Source organism: Embiotoca jacksoni, unplaced genomic scaffold, assembly GCF_022577435.1.
Source record: "Embiotoca jacksoni isolate LCO1_2020_lvr unplaced genomic scaffold, fEmbJac1.0.p SCAF_8, whole genome shotgun sequence".
NCBI classification, from domain to species: Eukaryota; Metazoa; Chordata; class Actinopteri; family Embiotocidae; genus Embiotoca; species Embiotoca jacksoni.
Genome location: NW_027185436.1, coordinates 1,736,105 through 1,760,563, shown reverse-complemented (window position 1 = coordinate 1,760,563; position 24,459 = coordinate 1,736,105). Strand labels below are relative to the sequence as shown.

The 24,459-nt window shown below is 41.6% G+C and overlaps 1 protein-coding gene across 1 annotated transcript; it reads left to right on the top strand.

Annotated features, from left to right (window-relative positions):
• Window positions 1–24,070, top strand: hs3st1l2 (heparan sulfate (glucosamine) 3-O-sulfotransferase 1-like 2). Its single transcript, XM_069178532.1, has 3 exons — window positions 1–247; window positions 19,785–20,201; window positions 22,709–24,070. The coding sequence occupies exons 2-3, from the start codon at window positions 19,941–19,943 to the stop codon at window positions 23,372–23,374; spliced, it is 927 nt and encodes a 308-aa protein (XP_069034633.1). The 5' UTR covers window positions 1–247; window positions 19,785–19,940; the 3' UTR covers window positions 23,375–24,070.
• Window positions 24,071–24,459: the final 389 nt, after the last annotated feature.

Here is a 24,459-nt window from a genome sequence, read left to right as displayed (position 1 = left end):
CACACACACACACACACACACACACACACACACACACACACACACACACACACACACACATGCGCTCAGACACTCAAAACACACCTCCTTAGCGACGCCCAGGGAGCTAAAGCAGAACTGACAAGAGGGAGGGAGGGAAGAAGAGAAAGAGACGAGAGAAGAAGAGAAGAAGTAGAAGAAGAAGAGAAACAGAGTGGTGAAGATCTTGAGAGAAACGGAAGACAAATTTAGGGAAAACATCAGTCAGGTAAGACCTGGTTTTCATCTTTCTTATTCACTCTGCTTTTCTTCTTCGTCATAGCACACGGAAACTGCACTCTGTACACCACAGGAAATATTTTAAAATAGTGCAGCACGTACATTATGTAAAGTGAGACTTCAGTGGGACTGTACCTGTACAGTATGAGCAGGAGGAGTTAACCTTGTCCACTCTCACTCCACAGGAGTTTGTGACCTCCTCTTGCTCCTTAAAGCATTATCATAAAAACATATGTTTGGAGGGTTGTTTACTTTATTCATCGAGTCTTTATATGCGAGAGGGTGCCTTAAAGATGAAGACGTAAACTGTCATTGTGGCGCTGTTCGGTCACAAATGTGGAACTCTTGTGAAAAATAGAAAATACATGAAATTGGGGATATCTTTTTGTGTGTGTGTGTGTGTGTGTGTGTGTGTGTGTGTGTGTGTGTGTGTGTGTGTGTGTGTCTGTGTGAAGCATGTGCAGGTTGTACACAAAGCCGGAGACCCAATGAGTTAGGAAAGAAGTAAGAGCAGAAGGAAAATGTTTAATAAGGAAGTTTTGAAGAGGTCCTGATTATATCAAAGTCCACTTCTGGAGTTTAGGGGGGACTCACACTGAGACAGGAGCTGGTGTCGATGACTTGTGTCTGCTCAGGCTTTTAACTGATTTGTCCTTTTTGGTTGTGTTGTGATTTTGATCATGAGAAAACACACGATTTAAAAAAAAAGGTCAAAAGCAAAATTCTGCTTATAACATTGTTCTGGTCTGTTTTTACTGTTTTTTGTTGAAAAGCCTTCATTGATGATAACTGAGGCTTTTATTTTACTGGTTTGTAGGCAATAAGATGAGACTTTACACGACTCTCTGCATATGAAACATAAAAACTTAGCTTGGAGCAAATTAATGCACAAATATATGTTTATACTCAAGTAACACAAACCTGTAGTAGCTGCAGTCACTGTGACTCTTGTCTGTCGGGATGGCGTAACAGAACATCGGTTTGTTTCCAGTCTACGGTCAACTCTACGACCAGATCATCCCCTAACATTAACTAAGTGGTTATTATTGTAACCACGATAAGCCACCGGGTCCTAACAAGAGGCACTCTAAGCAGATTGTAATTACAATGTTGTCGCATCATAAAGCAGATTTCTCCTGCACACAGAGGCGTTAGCACTTTATCTTCATGTCTCCAGCATGATTGAATCTAATTGTGAACACATGACAGTTAAAACAAAGCAGTCAGCATGCCACATGACTAATTGGTTAAGTGGTACCACAAAAAACAATGGCCAACTCTGGAGCGTCTAAAGTATTGAAAGAGTCTTCGCAAAGACGAAGCAGAGCCGATCCAGGTCAGACCCGCTGCGAGGGGACACACTCGGTGTGTGTGTGTGTGTGTGTGTGTGTGTGTGTGTGTGTGTGTGTGTGTGTGTGTGTGTGTGTGTGTGTGTGTGCGTGTGTGTGTGTGTGTGCGTGTGTGTGTGTGTGTGTGTTGTGTTTTTGACCTTCACTGTGTTTATAAAGAGATAATACGAGCAGATGAGAGAGAGACTGAGGAGACAGAGAGAGCAAAGAGATGAATGGACTCATTGTCTGCTCTGTGTGTGTGTGTGTGTGTGTGTGTGTGTGTGTGTGTGTGTGTGTGTGTGTGTGTGTGTGTGTGTGTGCCCTGAATGAGGGGGGCGTGTTGTGTGTGTCTCAAAACAAACTGTGAGCAATCACTGACATGGGAGAGGTTAAAGTTACACCGAAATGTGGCCCGTCTTGTAAACCAAGAGCATGAAGTAACTGTGAAACTCAGTAATGATGATAATCTGTTAACCATTTATGTGATTAATCCTATCTGTACAACTTTCACTCTGTGACACTGCATCACAGAAACACAAGACTTCATCTGTTAACAGGCAGTCGGGTCTTTACGTCCTGTGGGTGAGCAGTGACCGGCTCAAAGGTCAGATCCTGACTTCAGGGGAAGTGGATAAAACACTCACCTTTTGTGTTGAAACGCCAAACGTGTAGGCAAACAGTTACAGAGTAATGTTATCATTCATTTGGAGTCTTCATTTCATTCAGCTAGTAGCGAGCTTTATCTGCTGCAAGTGAAAACAGTGTTTTAAAATGAGCAAGAGTGAAACTAACTGGGTGAGAAAGTCGAAACAGAGAGCTGAAAGTCACTATAAGGGGAACTTTCTCTTTGGGTTCATCACAACAAGCGACCCCTGTCACATACAAGTGGTTTTTAATCAAATATTAATCACAGCAGCTTTAACGTGTTCATTTTAAACTAGAAGTAGTTTAATGTTACATTAATGTAACATGAATAAAAAGACAGTAAAAGAATATAAACAACTTTTTGAGGTGGATGTCCACAAAGCCTGTCTGTGCAGACTGTCGTTCACAGCTTCTTCACTGTGAACACGGTCTGGACACGCTGTTCGTATTAGTATGTTCACAGCCACTCTGACAAGCGGACCAATCAGCGACCAGTGTCGGTGGTTAACCCCGTTTGTCCCGCCCCTCCTTCACTGTGATTAGACGGCTGGTTGACAGTGACGAGAGCAACTCTTGTTGACCGAAAAAAACCGTCAAATGTTTAGCGCTCAGCTCAGAATAAACGCTCAGCACCTCGTCAAGCTGCTGCTGTTCATGAAAACAATTTTAAAAACACGCTGTGCTCAGGAAAAAGATGCTTCACTGGACACGGTAGGTAGTTGCAGCGGTGGCAGAGTGTTTTTGCACATGCTGACTGGTTAAAATGAATCTGTAGTCTACGTCCGGTACGATGGAACAACTGCAAACGGTTCTCTATAGCGGATGACCAGACCCACATATTCATGTAGTGAAACTGGTTCTGGTTCTCCCCAGGCTGCTGACAGTGAAAATCTTTGCAGTCACCCTTTATATTATTAAACAAAGGCACTCATTTGAATCTGTACTGAAATGTCTATTTTACATTTGAAAAGTGATTTAATGATTCATAGTGATGCAGTGACATCACTGTTGGTTGTAGCAACATGAGTGCTATAAACTTTTAAGTGCTGTGGCTCAGTCGGTAGGGTGGGTTGCACACTAATCAGAAGGTTGGTGGTTCGATCCCCAGCTCCTCCTGTCCGCATGCCTAAGTGTCCTTGAGCAAGACACTGAACCCTAAGTTGCTCCCAATGGTGTACCGTCGATGTGTTGTAAGTCACTTTGGGTAAAAGCATCAGCTAAATGAAATGTAATAATATGACTCACTGTAAGGTTTTGCTCTGAATTTTACAAATCATCCCAAATTCAACACAGCAGTCCTAAAGTGTGAAACAATGTCTCATACAGACATTATTTCTTAAAACAAATAACAATTTTAAACTTGAGGTATTTCACACTTCAGAAAAGTTCAAGTTCGCCACAAAGACCAAAACAAACAGGATCACAAACCTCCAAAGCAATTAAAAGCACAGACAGTTAACAGGCAAATCAATTACAAAGTGATTCAAACATAAAACACCAGCGATAAAATGTAGACAAACAAAGCAGCAGTGATAAACACTCCACCTTGAACCAATTTTATGGGTTTTCAGGCCATTTTTGTGCTTCAAACTGTGTTCTGTTTACCTCCATATGGAATCAGTTAAATTTCCCCAAAATCTGATTAAGATTACGTACTTAGGAAGCTTCGCTGCTGGAGCTTCGCAGCTACAAATCCTTGTTTAGAGAAAATCCTTTCTGCAGAAAGCTGGCAGCCCGGGGTTGTGGAGAGCAGAGAAACAGGAGGTGTTTCAAAAGTTTTTTCTGTGAACAGTTTCTATATATTTCCTGTTCTGAAACAAAGAGAAAGAAGGAAAGAGATAATGAGGGAAGGAATGGGGGAGGGAGCCCGTGATGAGGGAGAATTAGGGACAAATTGAGGGAAGTTCGATGGAAATATGGCCAGACAGTGTTAACAAGAGCAATTTGGATCACAAGTAAAATGGATTTTTTTTTTTTTTAAATTGGGAACATGAGACAATTTGAGAGCGAGATAAGAGCCTCAACAAAGACTTTGTGTCAGAACTAGTGGTAGAGGGTTGACGTCTTTGTGTGTGTGTGTGTGTGTGTGTGTGTGTGTGTGTGTGTGTGTGTGTGTGTGTGTGTGTGTGTGTGTGTGTGTGTGTGTGTGTGTGTGTGTGTGTGTGTGTGAGACGGGGTCTCTGCCACCTTGGTAGCAGAGTACATTATGGCTGTTTGGGCACATTAAGGGGCATTAGCTGGAGGAGCATCCCTGAATAATGCATGGTCTTTATTTATGAGCAGAGAGCAAACGTCCTCTGAAGTGCAGTAAACCAGGGCACACACAGTGTTTCCATCACTTCAGGGGACATTGTACATTCATTTCTTTACTTTAACCTCAACTGTAACCACTCACCTAACCCTCACCTGAACCTAAACCTTACCTTATCCTAAACTGAAACTCAGTGTTTATGTCACAGTAACTCACATTTTGTTCCCTAAAGGGAGGCAGGTCCTCTCAATATGACTATATAAACAGATTTATGTCCCCCCAACATGAGAAATACAAGTACACACACACACACACACACACACACTTTGACAGTTTGCCAAAGTTTGTGATTTGTAGGAATGTGTGAAAAATATGTGTGTGTGTTTGTGTGTGTGTGTGTGTGTGTGTGTGTGTGTGTGTGTGTGTGTGTGTGTGTGTGTGTGTGTGTGTGTGTGTGTGTGTTTGTGTGTGTGTTTGTGTGAAGGTTGTGTGACTAAACTTCTACATGTCGACATAAAGAAGTGGCAGCAGAGGGTCGGCGTGCTCCGCTGAACGGTCCTCGGGTGTAGCAGGGCAGCCAGTGAGCCCATTAACGTCTCACACACACACTCTCAGACACATTCACAGACTCACGATCAAAACTTTTAAGTGTCGTTGTTATGAATGCCTCCTCTCTGACTTTTATCACGGTGTGCCGCATTTTGCAGCCTCCTCTGTTACATATTAATTTCATTCCAAAGTGAGATATCATCACTCTGACAGAAAATGACTGCAGGCATGACAGACAGAACAAGTGAGAAGTGTGTATGCAGCAACTGAAGGTGATTTAAGGTGGACTGGAGGATGCTCTGCTTTGTTAATACTAAGAGATATTTTTGTTTATTGGAACTAATCTTTAAAGCTCCCATTATGGTTCGATAATTTAAATAACTATCTATAGGTTTACATGTTTAAGTGAATTACATTACATTTCATTTAGCTGACGCTTTTATCCAAAGCGACTTACAATATTCAACCAAGAGGGTACAAAACCCAGAACAACAAGAATCAAGAAAATACAATTTTCTTCAAGAAAGCCAAACTACAAAGTGCTAAAAGGAAGTGCCTTTTTAAGCGCTACTAAAGTTCTACTATTCAAGGTAAAGTCGGAAGAGGTGTGTTTTTAGTTTGTGGTGGAAGATGTATAGAGTTTCTGCTGTCCTGATGTCGTTGGGGAGCTCATTCCACCATTATTCCACCTCATTCCACTATTATCTACAAACTATTTACAGTTTTATACTTACTGCTGATTATTGTAATCAACTAACATAGTGTTCAGTATAAATGCTTCTGGCTCTTAAATCGTGTAGTTTTGGACAGGAAGTGTTATAAAACGTTCTGGTGCTACATTGATGTGCTTCTGAAAGATTCCTTCTGAGATTTGTAAATCAGCTGCGGTAAAGTATTTAAAAAGATTCTGGGAGAAAAAGAAAACGTGTTTTTTTTGTGAAAAGGTACGAAGGGCACTCAAGACGTGGATCGCAGGGTTTTCCAGAAGACCTTAGATGTAGTAAGAAAATGTTTTGGAATTGCAGTCAAAGTAAAAGTTGGCTGAAGGCTGAGCTTCATTTGAACAATTGTCCTTCAAGATTTAAACTGATCACATCAGAGTGCATCTTTAATGGTGCCTTGAAACAACAGTTTCTTGGTAGAGATATATGTTATAAAGAGAGCTTGTAGCATGTAGGCTTAAATGATCACTCAGCATATTTATGTTTTATCTTGATATTTATGCTTTGATTGCATCACTTAGTGGAATTTGGCCTTTTTAAGCTTTATTTTAGCTTTATAAGCTGTATTGTACTTTAGTCCTTGATAATTCTGCTGCACAGAGGTATCATCTATTTTATGATGAATAAATTAAATCAATTCATTGCACATCTAATCAAATTAAAAGCTCTAAAGGTGTCATACTGTCCGGCCTTAATTTAAACAACAAGCCAGAAAAAAGTTGTAGTTAATGAGCTTAAGGCATTAAAAAGCCTGTATGTTAACATGTCTTTACTTTCAGTCTCGTTTAAGGATGTTGTGTGTAGCTGACAGGAAGGACACGCACTCAGGAGGTCAATGTTAACTGTATTTACAAAACCTTGGGGTAGGAGTTCATCAGCCTGGCAGCCGCCCACTCTGTCGGGGCGAAGGTTCACAGGGACTCCAGCTTAGCAGGAAAAACACACACACACACACACACACACACGTTCAGGTTGTAGGTTGTCACACCTCAGTGGTTCTGAGGTGACAAGAACTCCTGGTGGCAGGCAGATGGAGAGCCAACAAGATTGCACACACACACACACACACACACACACACACACACACACACACACACACACACACACACACACACACACACACACACACACACACACACACTTGTTATTTGTGTTGTTATGGTTTCATCTCTTTTCTGGACATGACCTGCAGGCAGTGACAATCTGGTCAAAACCCCAGTGAGAATGAAAGAAGCAAAGATTTGGTCTAAATTTGAAAAATGATAATTCCACGTTATTATGAACCCTCTATTTTCTTTCCTCTGAGGGCTCAGACAGTCAGAGATCTGGGATAGTTTCACCACTGAAAAAGTGCACAGAAATTATGGCAAAAATAAAAATAAAATAAAATAAAAAACACGACCTGAGTAAAGTTTTTTTAAAACCAATATGGACGCGAAGTCCTTCACGTGGTTGGAAGCAGAGGAAGGACAATTTTAACATCTATGATTTCATGTCAAGTGGGAAGCTCCATCTGTTTAGGAAGACTGTGAAGGAAGGAACTGATGTTGAGATTATTTTGTCAAGTAATCATTTGTTGTAGATTTTAAGGTTACATATTCAGATTGAGACTGTGGATTGTTTGCCTGCAGGATCTCTGCTCTGTTCATTTATACTGCACTGATCACCAGAGGGACTTCACCTGTCACCTGCTCTCCTTCACACAGCGCTCACAGGTCAGCTATGGAGCAGACGTTTCAGCGTCAAGCTCAAGGGCACATCAGCAGGATGGGATGTCAGTCCACACTCGAGGCTCGAGTAAAAAATGTGTCATTGTTTTGACAACAGTTTACATGAGCTGCAGCAATAATAACTGAATTGCTAGCTCATAAGATCCATCCGGTTTGTCTGTGTATGACATGATGTAATGTTTGACTCTGTATTTAACCAGCAGTTCCAACAGATTTCCAGACATGTTTTGAGTTTTTTGTGGTTTGCTGAAATACAAAATATCTATATTTGTCATTCTGACCATGACAGAGGTCAAATGTGAACGACAGCGATCAGTAGCAGCCTTCGAACGGACAGGCAGTCCAGGCGGACTCCTGCCCCATTTTACTGATAGACCGCCTCCACCGGCCGCCTGCCTCCTGGAGCCCCGCCAATTAAAATCAATCAACCCAATCTCCCACGTATCGACCAGCTCTGTACAGTAACAAAGTCATTGGACTGAATCCTGGCCTGCACCCAAAATGTAAGAAAAAAAGTATGAAGCAAGGTCATTGGGGGCAAAGAGAAAGACCCCAGAGGGAGGAACAGTGCTTCAAATCTGTGGAGTGACCTTGATAGACTCCAGACAGTAGGGGGAGTTCAAATTGCAATCTGGGTGGTATTATATTTATGTGTGGCTCTCATTAATTTGGAGTCGCAGAGACCCCTGAAGACTGTGTGTGTTGTGGTGTGACGGGCAGGAAGGAGGTGGTGTTCGGGGGTTAAGTAGGAGGGCAATAAAGACATTTAAGAGTCATAAAGTGCTTGTTCAATCAAAACTACCTCCTGCCAGGCACCTCATGTCTTCCTCTGTTTGTGTGTGTGTGTGTGTGTGTGTGTGTGTGTGTGTGTGTGTGTGTGTGTGTGTGTGTGTGTGTGTGTGTGTGTGTGTGTGTGTGTGTGTGAGAATGTGTGTGTTATGTGTACATGTGTGTGCATGAATGTGACAAAATGAGTTACAAAGTGCAACGACGTCTTTCAGTGTATCTGGGGGAATGAGTTTGTGCATCCATGTGTGCATATGTGGATTAATTTGTGTATCTGTGTGTGTCATTTCTGTGTGTGTGTGTGTGTGTGTGTGTGTGTGTGTGTGTGTGTGTGTGCTGAGGGACTGAGAGAGACAGTCTGGAGAAGCCGTAGGATGCTCGGCTCAAAGGGAGAAAGAAAGAAAGGCAGGCAGAAAGAAAGCACCTACATCTCGGCCTCTGAGGCAGATTGTAGAGCTTAATTTGTAGCCACTGCAGGACTGCTTCCTATTCAACCGTTTTCAATTAAAGAATCCAAAGCAGCCTGCAACTTAAACTGTTATAAAAAAAATAATTTAAAAAGCACATAATGGCATAAATCTATCAAACATTAACAGACAGAAACGTTCTCCCTACTGACTCTGTAATACACCTTAATGGTGTCATCTGTGATACAGTATCTGTTCGCCAAGCATAAATCTGCACAAACACTACACATACAGAGGAAAAGGAGGAGGTTGAGTGGGCATGTGATCAAACTTGTGCACACAGTATATTTAAAGGAGCAACGTTAGCATTCACTTCGAGTCGCGTTTCTGATCCAAATAAGCGAAATTTCTCTGAGCCTGCTGAAACCTTTAATATGGTCACTCGTTAAATCTGTCTCACTGGGTACGGTGGCTGCAGGAAGTTTAAGCATTACAAAAGAGTTGTGAGGCTAAACCATACAGTAAACATGTCTCACAGCAAAACAAAAGTTATCCCAAAGAAGCCAAAGAGCTGCACAGTTGGGCGGTAATTCATTTTGATATCAACATTTTCAGCAGTTATTTTACATTAAAAAGTGATGACATCAAAATATGAATTAAAGCAGCCAGCAAAACGACACTTTATCAAACCTCATTTTGTTGTTTTTAACTTAAAATTACACATCAGAAATACAAATCAGAAAGCAGCTCGGGGATTCTATTTAGACATGAGGGACTTTATTTCATTTAATCATTGCTCCCAGCGTGAGTATCTGTTGACCTTACGGTTGAACCGTTGAGACACCAATCAGACTAATCGTCCATTTTGGACACCAAAGCCACCGGCAGCCCGTTTGGTTTATTTCTGTCGCCGCAGGGCTTCGTTTGGCTGTAAGACCACACCAACTGTGGCATCATCTGTATCCACAGCTTCCTCACCCCCCTCTGTCTCTCCTTTTCCATCCTTAACAATCCTCAGCCCCAGGGGTCTACTGCCCAGGTGAAATGGTTGCCATGGTAATCTGCCAGCAGGAGCTCAAACACACCTGATGATGGTACATAATTCTTTCTCTCTTTTCCTTCATCACTCACTTTCCATTACTCTTCCTCGCACCATTAAATCCTCCTCTTTTATTAAAACACCACCTGTTTTTTTGGTGGTTTTTTTACATCTTCGCGGTGTGTTTTCTTTTCCTTCTGCTTGTGCAGTTTGTAACTCCCCCCTCCCAAAACGTACAGTTCAGTTAATATTTGGGTTCGCTGGCCCATGATGATATTGACCAGACACAACTTGCCCACCCCCATCTGTCCGCTCGCCCTCATTCCAGACACCTATATGTACACAAGCGCGACACACTCATGTGCAGCGAATGACACTGAATTCACCCGAAAAAACAAGATGATGGTGTCTGCTGCTCCGCAGCTGCTGACCATGTCAATTTGCTGAAAGGGAATACACCCAAATCCCCCCCCCCTCCCCACCATATAACGGAGACAGAAGCCCTCGAGTGTCCCGCTTTTCCTCAGTGACTGGCGGGTTAAATCCACTCTGACAGGTCAGGCTCCTCTCACTGTCAGGCCAAGCTGTCGGGGCTACTGTCACTGTGAGAGAGCCCACATATGTTCAATCTATCAGTGTGTGTATGTGTGTGTGTGTGTGTGTGAGTGTGTAAACATGGATGCTGTCAGTGGGGTGGGGGCGGGGGTGTGAATTCAACAGTGTGTGGTCAGTGTGATCATCCATCATTTCAACAGAATTCTCTTCAACAGCATCAAATATCAAAGTTGTTTCTGGTCATGAGTTTGTTTTTGTTGTTGTTTATATGTGTAATAAAGACTTCAGTTTAATGTCTTGCACTCATACTGTGATTCCACTGTGAGGCCATTTGTTAGGCACTTCATATCTTGTCTTAAAGCATTTGTACACTGAAGCAATTAAAGGAAAATGATTTTCCAACTTTACTTCAATTCCAAACTGAAAAGATGTATTTTCTCCTTTTTGACGCTCCTTCTTCGAATTGCACCCAGTCTTCTTAAAATTTGGAAAATCATATTTAAGGGTTGGTTATATGACATTTTGTTTCCCTCTAATTGGATGCCAAATTCTTTAATGTGTTGCACTGCTTAATAACTCTTGGTCTAAGTCAGATCAACACAAGTCAAAATCCTGTCAAATTCTTAATTTTGTTTATGCGGCACAGCAGTATAATTATTCATTCAAATCAGTCGATCCTGCAGAAGCCCAACATGACAGGATTTAAGCACTTTGAATCTGGCTGCAGGGATTTGCTGTCATTAAACCATGAGAGTGTTTATGTAGTCCAACACACATGTTGGTGATGAAGTGTAACTCACAGTTTGTGTTCAGTTCACCTGTGACTTGTGCTTAAGGTCAGAAAAGCAAAGTTCTCCCACAAAACAAGGCCACTGTCATGTTGAAACAGGAGAGGGTCTTCTCTGAATATTTGCTATGGGTGGGGAACACACGTTTTGTCTAAAAAATATGACACGTTATAGTATTAAGATTTCTCTGAAGTAAAACTACCAGATTAAGAACATTGTGGAAGGAAATCCGTTTCTTAGTGCTTTCTGCTTTTCGACAGATACAGTGTTGTTACCTTACAGCTAACTGCATTTAAACTTCCAGCAGACAGTAAGTATAATTTAATGTAAATGTAAAGCGTTCAGCTGTGTGGAGTTCGCTGGTGTGTGACTGGAGGAGGAAGACGGAGAGTGACAGAAATAGGTGACAAAAAGTGACAGAGAAAGTGTAAAATGGCTCATCATGTACCTGACTCAGGGGATGACCAAGCATCGCTCTCTTTCTCCTACCTCTCTAAATCCAAATGGCATGTACTGGGCTCGAAGCCAGGTCGACAAACACACACACACACACACACACACACACACACACACGCACACACACACACACACACACACACACACACACACACACACACACACACACACACACAGACATGAGTGTAGAGTGTATGCCAGCGGCGATGTCCAGACACTCAGGCCAAAACATCTTTTAATTAGAGCAAAATTTACACACAGTCCCAGCAAGCTTGGCTTCTCTGTTTGTCTCGCTCTCTCTTCCACACACACACACACACACACACACACACACACACACACACACACACACACACACACACACACACACACACACACACACACACACACACACACTATTATAAACAGCTTGCTCTCTTATGCATGCACACACAAAGATCCCTTTGATAAAACTATTTCCTAATCAGACTCCCCCTCCATCCCCCCGTGCACACGTTCCGATAAAATAACAACAGATCGTGACTTCTTCTTCTGAACACACACACACACACACACACGCACGCACGCACGCACGCACACACACACACACACACACACACACACACACATTTAATATTTATGCACCACACACACAGTAAACAGAGGAGAAGGAGCAGGCACATTTTGGTGTTTGATATAGTTGACCCAGATCTTGGAGTGTGCATGGCTGAAGATGGGAGGAGGAGGGGTTTCAGCGGAGAGAGGGGGGGTTGGGGTGGGGGATGGGGTTATCTGAGTGTTATGCATGTGTGAGTGAATAAGATGATAAGGGGGTGAAAGGGCGGTGGGCGGAGGCTGATGGGCTGCTCACAGTTTTTTTTTTTTTTTTTTTGTCTAATTTGAAAAGCAGCAGGGGGCAGATGAGTAAAAGACGGACAGACATCGGTGAAGGTCAGAATGACTGAAACATAAACAGAGAGGGAGTTGGATAAAGAACAAATAAAGAAGTCATGAATTTACATCAGATGCAGGTTTAATGTTCTCTATCTGTTTGACAGCCGTGTTGGAGGTCCTCGACTGGAAGCAGCTTTATTTGCAAACTCAGATCATTTCAGTGAGCTCAGCTGCTCAGATGGTAGAGCAGGTGGTCCACCAATCAAAACGTTGGTGGTTCAATTCCTCCTTCCGTTTCTTCTGTCCACATGCTGAAGGGCCTTTGGGCAAGACACTGAATCCTGAGTTGCTCCTGATGGCACCATTGGTGTGTGTGAATGGGAAACAGTGTAAAGCCCTGTATAAATGCAGATCATTTGCTGTTGCCACAATGACACAACACAGTTCAAGTCATCATTTTAACCCAAGCCATTATATTTCCCTTGAACTAATCAAGTGGTTTTGTTGCCTGAACCTACGGGTGTGTATTTAAAGGTTGGAACAAACAACCTGTATGGTCGTATGAGTTGGAGGACTTCTTCGGTTTCTCTTATCCATGACAACGTCTGACCCCAAAAACCTTAACTTGTTTCAACGATCTTTGCTTCATCCTAAACCTCCCCACGCATTAACCATGGCAGATTTATCTTTTAAAAGTAATTTGATTTGGAGGACTGTATGCATGTACACCAGTTACATTTTACTCATGCAGAAGATACATTTAATAATGCCCACATGAGCTTTTGCAGCTGAGACAAACTTCTCAGAGAGAGACGGACAGAAAGCAGATCTTGTCACGATGGTTTCTGTTTTTGACCTTCTGTCTGATTCGTCCTCTCTTTGTCTTCTTCTTTCAATGTCTCTCTGAGAAAGATCAAATCTTCCACTCGTGCCGGCACATCTTTCCCCGGGCTCAGTGCCTGGTGCCTCGAACTCCTCACAGAGACAGACACAGTGCCTGGAAGAGGCAGAATTTCTTGACTTCAATAGATATGGAAGAGGTCTTTTCACCCTCTCATCCACATCTCATGCTCCTTTCATCTTATCTATGAACTTTGAAAGACCCGGCGGCAGATAGGAAGCTTTGTTGGGCTTAAAGGGATTTTTGTAACACAATCTGACAGCAAAAGGAGAAAGGTGGACTTCAACAATCTTGAGTATTTTTTTAGTCAAACTTTGCAAACCAAGCATTCTGATTCCTACTGTTCATTGTCCTCCATCTTTTCTGTGTGATAACTGAGGAACACGGTTGACCCGATCCGGAAGCGTGACCGATTTATTTTCTCAGATGGCTCCATCTATTTTGATTAAAGACCCCCTGCTGAGTGTTGGCCATCTCCTCTCCGGGCAGGAACGGGATGTGAAATAGTGCCAGCCTTGTTACGTTCCCTTTGTTAATCTGAAAGGCAATCATCTCTGTGTGTATATGGTGTAATCAGTGAGATTGGTTGAATGGGAGCAGGGCATGAGAAGGTGCACGGAGACAAACAGAAAACTGAGGAAGTGTAGGTGGAAGTTTGGAGGTAAAGAAAGAGAAATGGCAGCGGAAACAAAGGGGAGACCCAAAAGGATGAAGGGAAGGAAGGAGACCAGATAGTAAAAAAGAGATGGATGAAGGGAGGCTGAGTGAAAGAAGAAAGAAAAGGAAGGAGGACAGAGAGAGTTTTATCAGACTCTCACAGCCTTGGTGATATGACAGCCTTGGCAATCCAAAGCTTTTCACTATGCCACCCCCTACCAGGGACAATCTTCTTGCTGCTTGACACACACACTCTCCTGCAGAGCACACACACACACACATACACACACACACAAACACACGCGCGCGCACACACACACACACACACACACGCACACACACACACACGCACACGCACGCACACACACACACACACACACACACACACACACACACACACACACACACACACATCAACTGTACCTCAGCCCCATCTTGCCTCCCTACCTCCCGTCTCCTCCCTCGCCTCATCTCTCTGTACAGGATAATCCTTCCCCCACCCCCCAAATACCATCGCTCAGTAAAAAGATATTTCCAAGGGCCTGGATTGCAGGCAGTCACATGCTGCGTGCTCACACAAAAGGCAGAGGCGCTGCACACATGTAGATGAGACAAGATACACACACACACACACACACACACACACACACACACACACACACATACACCAGAACTTATAAGACACTGGTATTCTCCCAAAATGCAGATGGCAGCATCTGCCTTTCACAGATAATTACACTCCACCCTTCCCCCGTTTCTTTTTTTATCTATGGTCTCCAGTCTGCTGAAATATGTGTGTGTCAGTATGGAGAATTCATGCATCATTGACAATCTTGGCATTGTTGTTGTTTGTTCTCCCTTTTCCTTGCCGGCTAATGTGAATCACAAGAAGCGATAAGCAGGAAAGACAAGGACTTGCAATGACTCATGCGAGGCTCATTGAGCAGAGCTAAGAGGCGAACTTAGACCTCATATGGTGCCAATAAAAAAAAACTCTCTGGGCCGTCAGACTGTTAGAAAATGTCTTTTTCCAAATTCAGCTGTTTTCTTTTTTTTTTACTATTATTAAAAAGGGACTGAGGAAAGGTAAAATAAGAATATATTCCAGTTTTTATTTGCCAATTTTCAACCACTCATACTGTAAATTGATTGTTTAGAAATGCGGGAGCACCACCTTTGCACATGGACACATTTTTTTTTTTTAAATTCAGACTGGTTACTTTCAGTTAAAAATATGGAAGTATAACCAGTTTTCACCCATTATCTGTGAGCAGATGACTTTTTTCTTTGGCCCATTTATCCTGTGACTATATTTGGGGCTTGAATGAAATGGATTTTTTTCTGATTTCTAAATCTGATCCTGTCTCATTTCTGATTCGTCAAGATTAAAAGTTCATTGACTTGAACATATTCCAGGGCAAAAAGGTGCACTTGTGTTTTATTTATGAGCAGCTAAGAGGCTGCTGCAGGCCATCCCCATTAGAATGGTGCTGGGGTTTGTTAGCTGTGCCAGATACACAGAGAGGGACTCAAACAACCCAGGAAGAAAGAGTCTGGGACGGGCTGGGGAAACAGAGCGGAGGTTAAAGAGGACAAGTGAGGGTGAGGAGGAGGGTATGAAGGGATGGAGGAGGGAGAGGAAGGTCATGAGGTGAGGTGGAAGCAAGGCAACTTGACTGCGAGGGAATATTCCAGTTTACAGAGGAGTCACAAGGGACTCATGCAACCACTTAACACAAGGCATGTGTCTCTCCGTTCAACACACACATCTACACACGGGAAAACCTCCCAAAAGATCTCTGTCTTTGTCTCAGCTGCTCATACATACAGAAACTGTGCTCACCCCTCACTGCGGCTGGCATCAGCTCGCCACTTCACATCAAAATGATGACTGAAGGTCTGAATCAGCATCTCGCTGCTGGCAGCTAAACATGAGGCAGAGTTCAGATGTAGGACAGCTGATACTGGCCAAAAAGTTACATATTATAGGTCTGTAATCAGAGAATACCGAGCAGCGCAAGGCAGTAAATGGTAGTACACACACACACACACACACACACACACACACACACACACACACACACACACACACACACACACACACACACACACACACACCACAAGGCACATCAAAGCAGTATTGTAACTGTAGATTTGTAAATCTTGCTAATTTTTCTGAGTATGCACAAAGCTAGAAACACAGTAGCTGAAATAGGTCAGAATTTCAGGGAAAAACACACATGCATGGAATCTTGGATTCATCAGTTGCAGAGCAACATATGACCACAGGGAAAAAATGAGTGATGTCTGTGTGGGGCTTCAATGTGGTGATGCTTTAAAATATCTTGAATGCAAATTTTAGTGGCCTAAAAATCTGTCAGCTGAACTTTGTCTCATGTTTTGACAAATGTTGGAGGGATTTCAATCTTTTTGAAAGAGATTGTTAATGTCTGTGTTTGGCTGGTTTTGGCTTTAGTCCACACCAAAATACCACTCAACAACAACAATAACAACTAAATAAATATTGCTAAAAAACATTTGGACATTCACGTCCCCCTCAGGAGGATTAGTTATAACTGTAGTAATCACTTTTATGTCCAATACTTTGGTTTGTGACCATGTCGGCCTACAAAACATCGACCTCGGCTGTAATTTGTGTTCAAGACGCTGCATTCATGTCATACAGGAGTTACCGTAATTATTCATTTCCCACTTGTAAATAGTATCCAAGTGGTAATTATGACTGGTAAAGGTTTTTGATTAAAGCTTCTAAATATCCAACAATTTGAAGCTGAGAAGCGTGGAGTTATATTAGAGTTATACATATTTTAACTATAAATAATAGTTTATGATTTCATTCATACATTAGATTTGTACTATGTACTGATCTGAAGCGGTTGATGAACATGATTTGATTACACTTTTTCTGTAACTCACAAATAAGATTTAAAAGGAGAAGTCGGAAATATTTTGTAAGAATTCATCTGTTCGAGCATCAATCGTTGCTTCTAACAGTAAAAGCGTGGTGAACAGTCACCACACCCACAACACCTTCATCAACAAACAAAACCCACACACATGGTGTACCCTGAAGCTCCCATCCTCAGCCAATGAGGGATGGCAGCAGCTGGATGGATGACGCCAATGTCACCAAGCCAGGGGATTGCACAGAAGGTCGGGGGTGCAGTGTCGCTCCCTAAAGGTGCAATTAGCGCCACGCTACAGGAACAACGCTAGACAGGTTTCCACCGCTGAACCAGAACATTGTTACACTAATTAATAACTCAGTCGCATCAGTGCAGCTTCGGCACAGTAACAACAGTAACAATATTAACAGCAACAACAGGAAAAGCACTGGAACACAAAACAGGAGGGAGGATGTGGTGCTTTGTTAATTGCTGTTTTAATTAAAGAGAATTGTCACTGAATGTCTGACAGTGTTTTTAAAAAGTTAATAAATTACAGCTTTGTGTCATTTGTTGGTGTTGATGATGTTGGTGGTGTCCACCGGCCCTGAAGAAACAGCTTCTTACAGCGCTGTAACATGCAGTGCATGTTGTCAGAAATGTCTCAGTTCTCGTAAACGTCAAAGAAAATGTTTTCAGTCTGTCCAGTTCAGTCTCTCCCTCGATACCAACTTCAACAGATCACAATCCAATGCAACAACTATCACAAAATATTATTTTAATATTTACACAATGTTCTCAAAATCAGAAACAGGAAAAGAAAATCTGACTTGGGAGTTTGACATTTCGTAGTGGCACAATTTAAATCGCCTAAATCAGCGACTGTTGTTGTTACAGATTTATAGCAGGGTTTCTTTTAACGTGAAACCAAATACAAAATGTGCACTGCTCCTCTTATCATTGGATTTTCTTTAGATGTAACTTTTTGTTTTGCTAACAATGATAAAATGAACAGCAGAATATTGTCTGAGTTTCATCTCTGCCTCATCGACATTACACAGGTGATACCTTCAGTCCTCCTCTGTGACTGGATGTTAGCTCACATTTCCACAGCCACAGGCAGAATGACAGATTTCAAGGTCTCACAGATTTTGTAGACAAAGAAAAATAGAAAACAAAGAAAATAGTTCTTTTAGTGAGATTTAGAGGTGTTGGTTGGCAGATTGTTTTTTGCTTTTGGATACAGCCAGGCTGTTTAGGCTAAGATAACCAAACCATCTCCTGGCTCCAACTTCATATTAATCCCACAGACATGACAGATTGGACCCTCTCATCTTACTCTGGGCAAGAAAGCTAATTACTATGTGCAGAAAAGGCTCATTATTCCTTTACTGTGCCCAGTTTAAAGGAGCATTTTGCCCCTGTCCAGTGATCATTGCTGTATTGTTTAAGACTATTTAAGTTCTTACCACTCATCAGCAGTTAAAACTGTTCGGATGACACTGGGACACATTTTCACACTGAATTTCCTGTTTGTGTGTGCACGTCTGGTTGTCACACTTTGTAGCTTGTAAGTCCGATTTTGGTCAGGACCACACACATCTGTAAAAACAACAGCTCTTCTCTCAGACGCAATTCTTTGAAACACATTAACCACAGAGAGCTGTGCTGAAGCAGCTGACTGCTGATGTGCTCTGCTGAAGGCCAAGACATTGTTTAAGAAGTCTTTCACTATTCATTGAGTCTGAATAAATATGATTATGATGGCCAGAAATAAACAAGTTAAAAAAAAAAAAAAAAAAAGATTCCCAGAGATGATGTTGGCTGATCATGCGAAGCTGATCACAGGTTCGATTTTCTTCCAGCAGATGAGATGATGCGGTCTGTGAGATGAAAAGAAAGTGCACTGTGACGGCACTCTCATAATCTGAGTGTTGCCGACTCTGCCTCACTTACAGGAAATATTTCAGGATTTTTATGCTTTTGTTGCTGAATGTTCGGGGATTTAGTTTGGTCATGACACAGATTCACTCGTTTTTCAAATTTCACCATCTTTGATTTGGATCATTTGGATCTCTGACCCACAGAAAATGTTGAAATTTTCAGAACACTTGACACTGTTGTCATTGTCAAAAAAGGTTTTATTTGATTGATATTAGTAGAAGTTTATAATATATACATATATATATATATAGCGAGTCATTATGGATACCAGACTGCTGTTATGACTCTCAGTTCAAACCTATTAAATTCCAATCTGCTTGTTTTCATGAGGAAAGTTATGTTTTTTATTGTATGTACATAACTGAATCTTTTGAAGCTCTATTGGAGTACACAAATACTTAAGTATCCCATTCAGTATTACAACTCGAAAAACATATGTGTAAATACAGTGGCTAGAAAAAGGCACAAAATAGTGTAAGAGAATGAAAATGTACTCAAATGTATTGTTGCAATTACTCACCTGTTTGTTTGTGCTGTTTTGGCACACTGTTTGTCTTTATTCTGTTTACTTTATATGAACCGTTTGTTGACACTGAATGATAATTTTTTATGTTTTTTTTTTTTTTTAAACTTGCTTTAGGCCAACACAATTTTTTTTCTTAGTTTAATTTAACAGTGTAGTTTCCTGGTTTTGAGAGCTGCAGTCTATCTGACCAAAAATATTGTGAGAGGTTGCAATAAACTTGATAAAAAATAACATCAGACGTCTCATTTCAGCCGTCAGTTTTTATCCTGCTCACTTTCTGTTCCATTAGGTTAGTCACATTGAAAAGGGAACTCATTTTGCTTGTTCATCAACATCATTCTTACTAAATTTATATTTATTCACCTTGTGTTTCTACCACAGGAGCCGTGTTAAATCAGAACGTGGCAGAGTGAGACAGAAAAACTGGACAATAACCTTTATTTTTTTTCTCGGTTCATAGGTCGTCCAATTGAAGAGCTCCCTCTTGAGGCTCCCTGCTGACTGATAACAAGCACAATATCTTCATGACTGTGTGCCCATAACCACCACTCCACCTCTGTGTGTGTGTGTGTGTGTGTGTGTGTGTGTGTGTGTGTGTGTGTGTGTGTGTGGCACCATGCTGTGGACAGTGATACTCGCGCTGCTGGTGCTTCTCCTGCTGCAGACTCAGCTGTCTATGTGCTTAAGGGAATTACGCACTGGGGGTTCTACTCCTCCCATCTACCCCCCTTCATCATCCTCCTCCTCCTCCTCCTTTTCCAATGTGACCCAGCAGCGGCTGCCCGGAGCTATTATTATTGGCGTGCGTAAAGGTGGCACCAGAGCCCTGCTGGAGATGCTCAACCTGCACCCAGATGTGGAAGTTGCAAAGGCTGAGGTAAAACTCTGTCACCTAATAACAACAGTCACCACAACAGATCTACTCAGATCCACTCAGGCTATACTTTAAGTATTAATTTTGATGTTGTGCTGTGCAACTCATCTTTCTAGTTAGGACAGTAGATTTACAAAAACAGAAAAAGACTAATATGTGTATTAGATGAAGTGTAACAACTTTTGAAAAAAAAGGAGTCAATAATTTCAAAGAGAGACGTTTCCTCTGCAAATGTTTAATTTCAGTAGCTGTTTAAATAATCCAAACAAAGATTAAAGAAAAGTCAAAAAATTAAACAGATTAATTTATCTTTCTTCTTACCTCTCCCACTGATCATCTGAAGCTTCCTCTGGTTTGTTTTGTGACTCTTTTGAGGAGGGCCAATCTGTCAATTAGAAAACACTGGACTAAACCCTTTAACTGAAGTAGTTCAAACCAGCTCCACTGCTCAAGAATGTCTAATATGATCAGTCACTTTACTGCAGAGAAAATACCTTTACAGATTATATTTTCATTATCTAATGACATCTTGATGGATGAATTCCATTCCCATTGTATTAAATGAATGTATTTTTTCTGGGCCAAAAAACCTGACACTTCAGGAACCCCTTGTGTTCAGTTACTGCTTACCGACCTATTATACCAAACACCCATGAGGTTCGAGGTCACAGTTGTCTTTTCTCTCTGAATAACAAAATTCCAGCGAGAACGCTTTCTAATAATCATATGACATAGAAACAACAAACTTCTCTACACACAGCCTAAATCTACTCGAACGTTAAAGGATGTAATAACCCTGATCAACTGATCAGGTCTTTTCAGTCATTTCTACCATTCTTACTTCTAAAGGAGTGTTTTAACATTATTGCATTGCTGAAGGTTCATATATGATCCAGAGAGGAAAAGTAACTAAGTACTTTATTCAATAAAATAAATAAATAAATAATCCAACCTTATGTAACACAACTGTCAGGCCATGTTTACATCTTATATGTTGGTTGTTTGGGTACGACAATGCTCTAATTATCCCATATTTTAGAGTACAGTTTACTGGGAAACATGAAATCCCAATTTACCATCTGTAGCTTCAAACATTAAAGGCACATGGGCCTTTGATTAGGAATTTCAGGTAGTACCACTTTACATAACTGAAGAGTGGAGACTGTTGATTAATCAAATACTTTCTATCTGTTGGTTATTCAATTATACATTTGACTGATAATTAATTGCACAATTTTCAGAACCGTTTATTTATTTCAGCCATTTATTGAGCAAAGAGGTCAAACTTTTAGATGCTGCTTCTCTAATGTGAGAAGTTTCTGCTTTTATTGTCTTGACAGTAAACTACTTGAATTGTTGGTCAGACAAAACTATTAATTTTAATGTTATCAGTGGACATATTACACTATACTCTGACAATTAATATAATTATCCTGAAAATGATCTGAAGATTGATTAATAATGAAAGTAATCAATAGTTATCACCTGACAAAACTTGTCACTTAAAAAAATCTCTTGGCTGAAGCTGACATTCACTCCTGAATATAAAGTATTACTGAATTTCAAACTTCCTAACAGTCCCTACATAAAGAATGTAGCCCCAGTGCCACCTGGACCATTTACATTATTAAAATGCTCCTTAAAGGTGATCACATTAATGATTTACAGTTTGACAGGGACCATTTTTCCCGATGACTATGTTTTGGTTCTTAGACCTTTTACTTACAGAAACTGAGAACTAATTTAAACTGTAGATTAACCCATGAATCATATACAGAACCTGACAGCTGTAAACATATATGAATGTGAAAAGTTTCGGGTGGACAGGGAGCTGATTTGAGCTTGGAAACACTCCGAGAAGTGTGTGTGCTGTTCTTTGTCGGACGTGAGGAAGGGTAATCACAAGTTATTTTCAATACGTCCTTTTGTCTCGTAGCTACAATGTTTTTGAAGACACCGATTTTCAAAATAAAAGCATAAATCTTGGAGAAATCTATGAAAATGTTATGTTGGACTGCTACATGAACTGTAAATCAAGTCAACTGTGTAACATGAATCAAAGATGAGGTCAACCGCAGGTCCAAGAGCAGTTCAGCTCAGACACACACACATCCTCCAGAGAGAGAGATGAAGTCAAAGCCGAGTCACTTAAATTTATACGCAGTGTGTGGTGTACTGTTAAGATTATGAATGATGACAGGTCTGTCCTGAGGAAGCTGCACAGAGAGAAACACTTATCAGGATAGTTTAAGGTGAGGACTGCAAAGTTGAAACGATAGCGCCTGAGATGATCAGTTTGGACAAGTTGGGGACAAAAGGAAAAGAGCTGAATTTTTTTTAGATGGTAAAAAGGCTTAAAAGTAACCACTTAAAATTACCCTAAATATTTTTAAAGTAAAGATTTGTTTCAATAAAACTGCATCAGTAAGTGGCATAAAAATAAATGGAAAGGTTTTTTTTTTTCATATCAGCTCTGCTCGACTTGTATCCACCTCCTGCGTCTTTGACAGGTGCACTACTTCAATGTGGAGGAGCACTACCGCCGAGGTCTGGCCTGGTACCGAGCCCAGATGCCCTTCACCCTGCCCGGTCAGCTGACCGTGGAGAAGACCCCCGGCTACTTTGCAGCTCCTCAGGTTCCCGCACGCATGTGGGACATGAATCCTGCCGTCCGTTTGCTACTCATCATCCGGGACCCAGCGGAGAGGCTGATCTCCGACTACACCCAGGTCCTCCACAACCGCCTGACACGGCACAAGCCCTACCAGCCCCTGGAGGAGCTCCTGCTCCACAAGGGCCACATCGACCCTGGATACAAGGCGCTGCAGAGGAGCCTGTACCACCAGCATCTGGCCCGCTGGCTGGAGGTCTTCCCCAGGGAGCAGATCCATGTGGTGGACGGCGATGCGCTCATTCGGGATCCCTTCCCAGAGCTGAGAAAGGCAGAGAGGTTTCTCGACCTGCCGCCCAGAATCAACCCCAGCAACTTCTACTACAACACCACGAAGGGCTTCTACTGCCTCCTGTCTGCAGGACACGATAAGTGCCTGGACGAGTCCAAAGGCAGGCCACACGCGCCACTCAGCATCATGGCCTTCAAGAAGCTGTGCCGGTACTTCAGAAAGCCCAACAAGTTATTCTTTGAAATGGTGGGGAGGTCGTTTTCCTGGTGCTGATCCGTGACCATGGAGATAAAACACCTCCAGAACAATGCCAACACATTCAGGGACTCGGAGGGTGTGTGTTTTTGTAGGTAGATGAGTGGAAACATTTTAGTTCAGTTAAAGTCATAACTCTTTTTGTTGATACCTACTCAGGTACAAATGTGGCCCACACAAGCAGTGTGTGTGAGGATATGTGTTGCACATGTGGCCGACACAAACCTTTACCATGACCATGTTGGTGCCTCCTTGGATGAACAAAGCTACAACAACTGTGCCATACACCAGCTTGAAACTGAAAACACAGCTAACTGCTTGTTAGTTCTTGTGTGTGGGGTGTTTGTAGAAGATGTGCAGACTTTGAAAAGATGTAAAAGTGGTGAAAAGACATTTGAATTGATTCATTGTTGCACTATAAACTCTTAATGCATAAAAAGTCAATCAAAGTTCAATGTTAACAATTTCAGAAAGCAACTCTTTGCTTTGATTTTTCTCAGCAGCTAAAAGTTTTGTGTATTAGTTCAAATGTTTTTAGTTTAATCATCCTGTTTACATCATTCCTTTGCTATTACTAGATGCTCAGTGAAAATATCTATTTTTTAGCTCTTTTTGAAAGTAGGCTCTGTGAAAACTTTGTTTTTTTTAACGCTATTACTACTTTGTGTTGTTGTTTTTTTTCTTTAAGTACGTCCTTCTAATAAATGTCTTCAGTCCGACAGTCTCCTGCTTGAATCCAGCTATGAACTTGAAAGGGATTAAACACATCAAACATAAAGACACAGATACATAGTCACTGACAGGCCTCTCTGGAAACTCCTCTCCCTCAAAGTGTATGAAGATGTTCTCTGTCAGTGTCTATTGAGCATGTTATTTTCATCAAGGATCAAAGTGAGCCTGCGTTTCTTTTCATCATGAAGTTACTCCGGTCAAGGAATTACCTCAAGTTTCAGCACCGCTCAACCAAATCACACCTGGAAGTTACCAGAAGGGCTTCAGTCTATCACTTTATTCAGAGCCTGAACAAGTGTTATACCTTAACTCAGTTCATCTGGAAGGACCAGATCAGACTAACATGAACCACAGTCAATCAGCCATGAAGT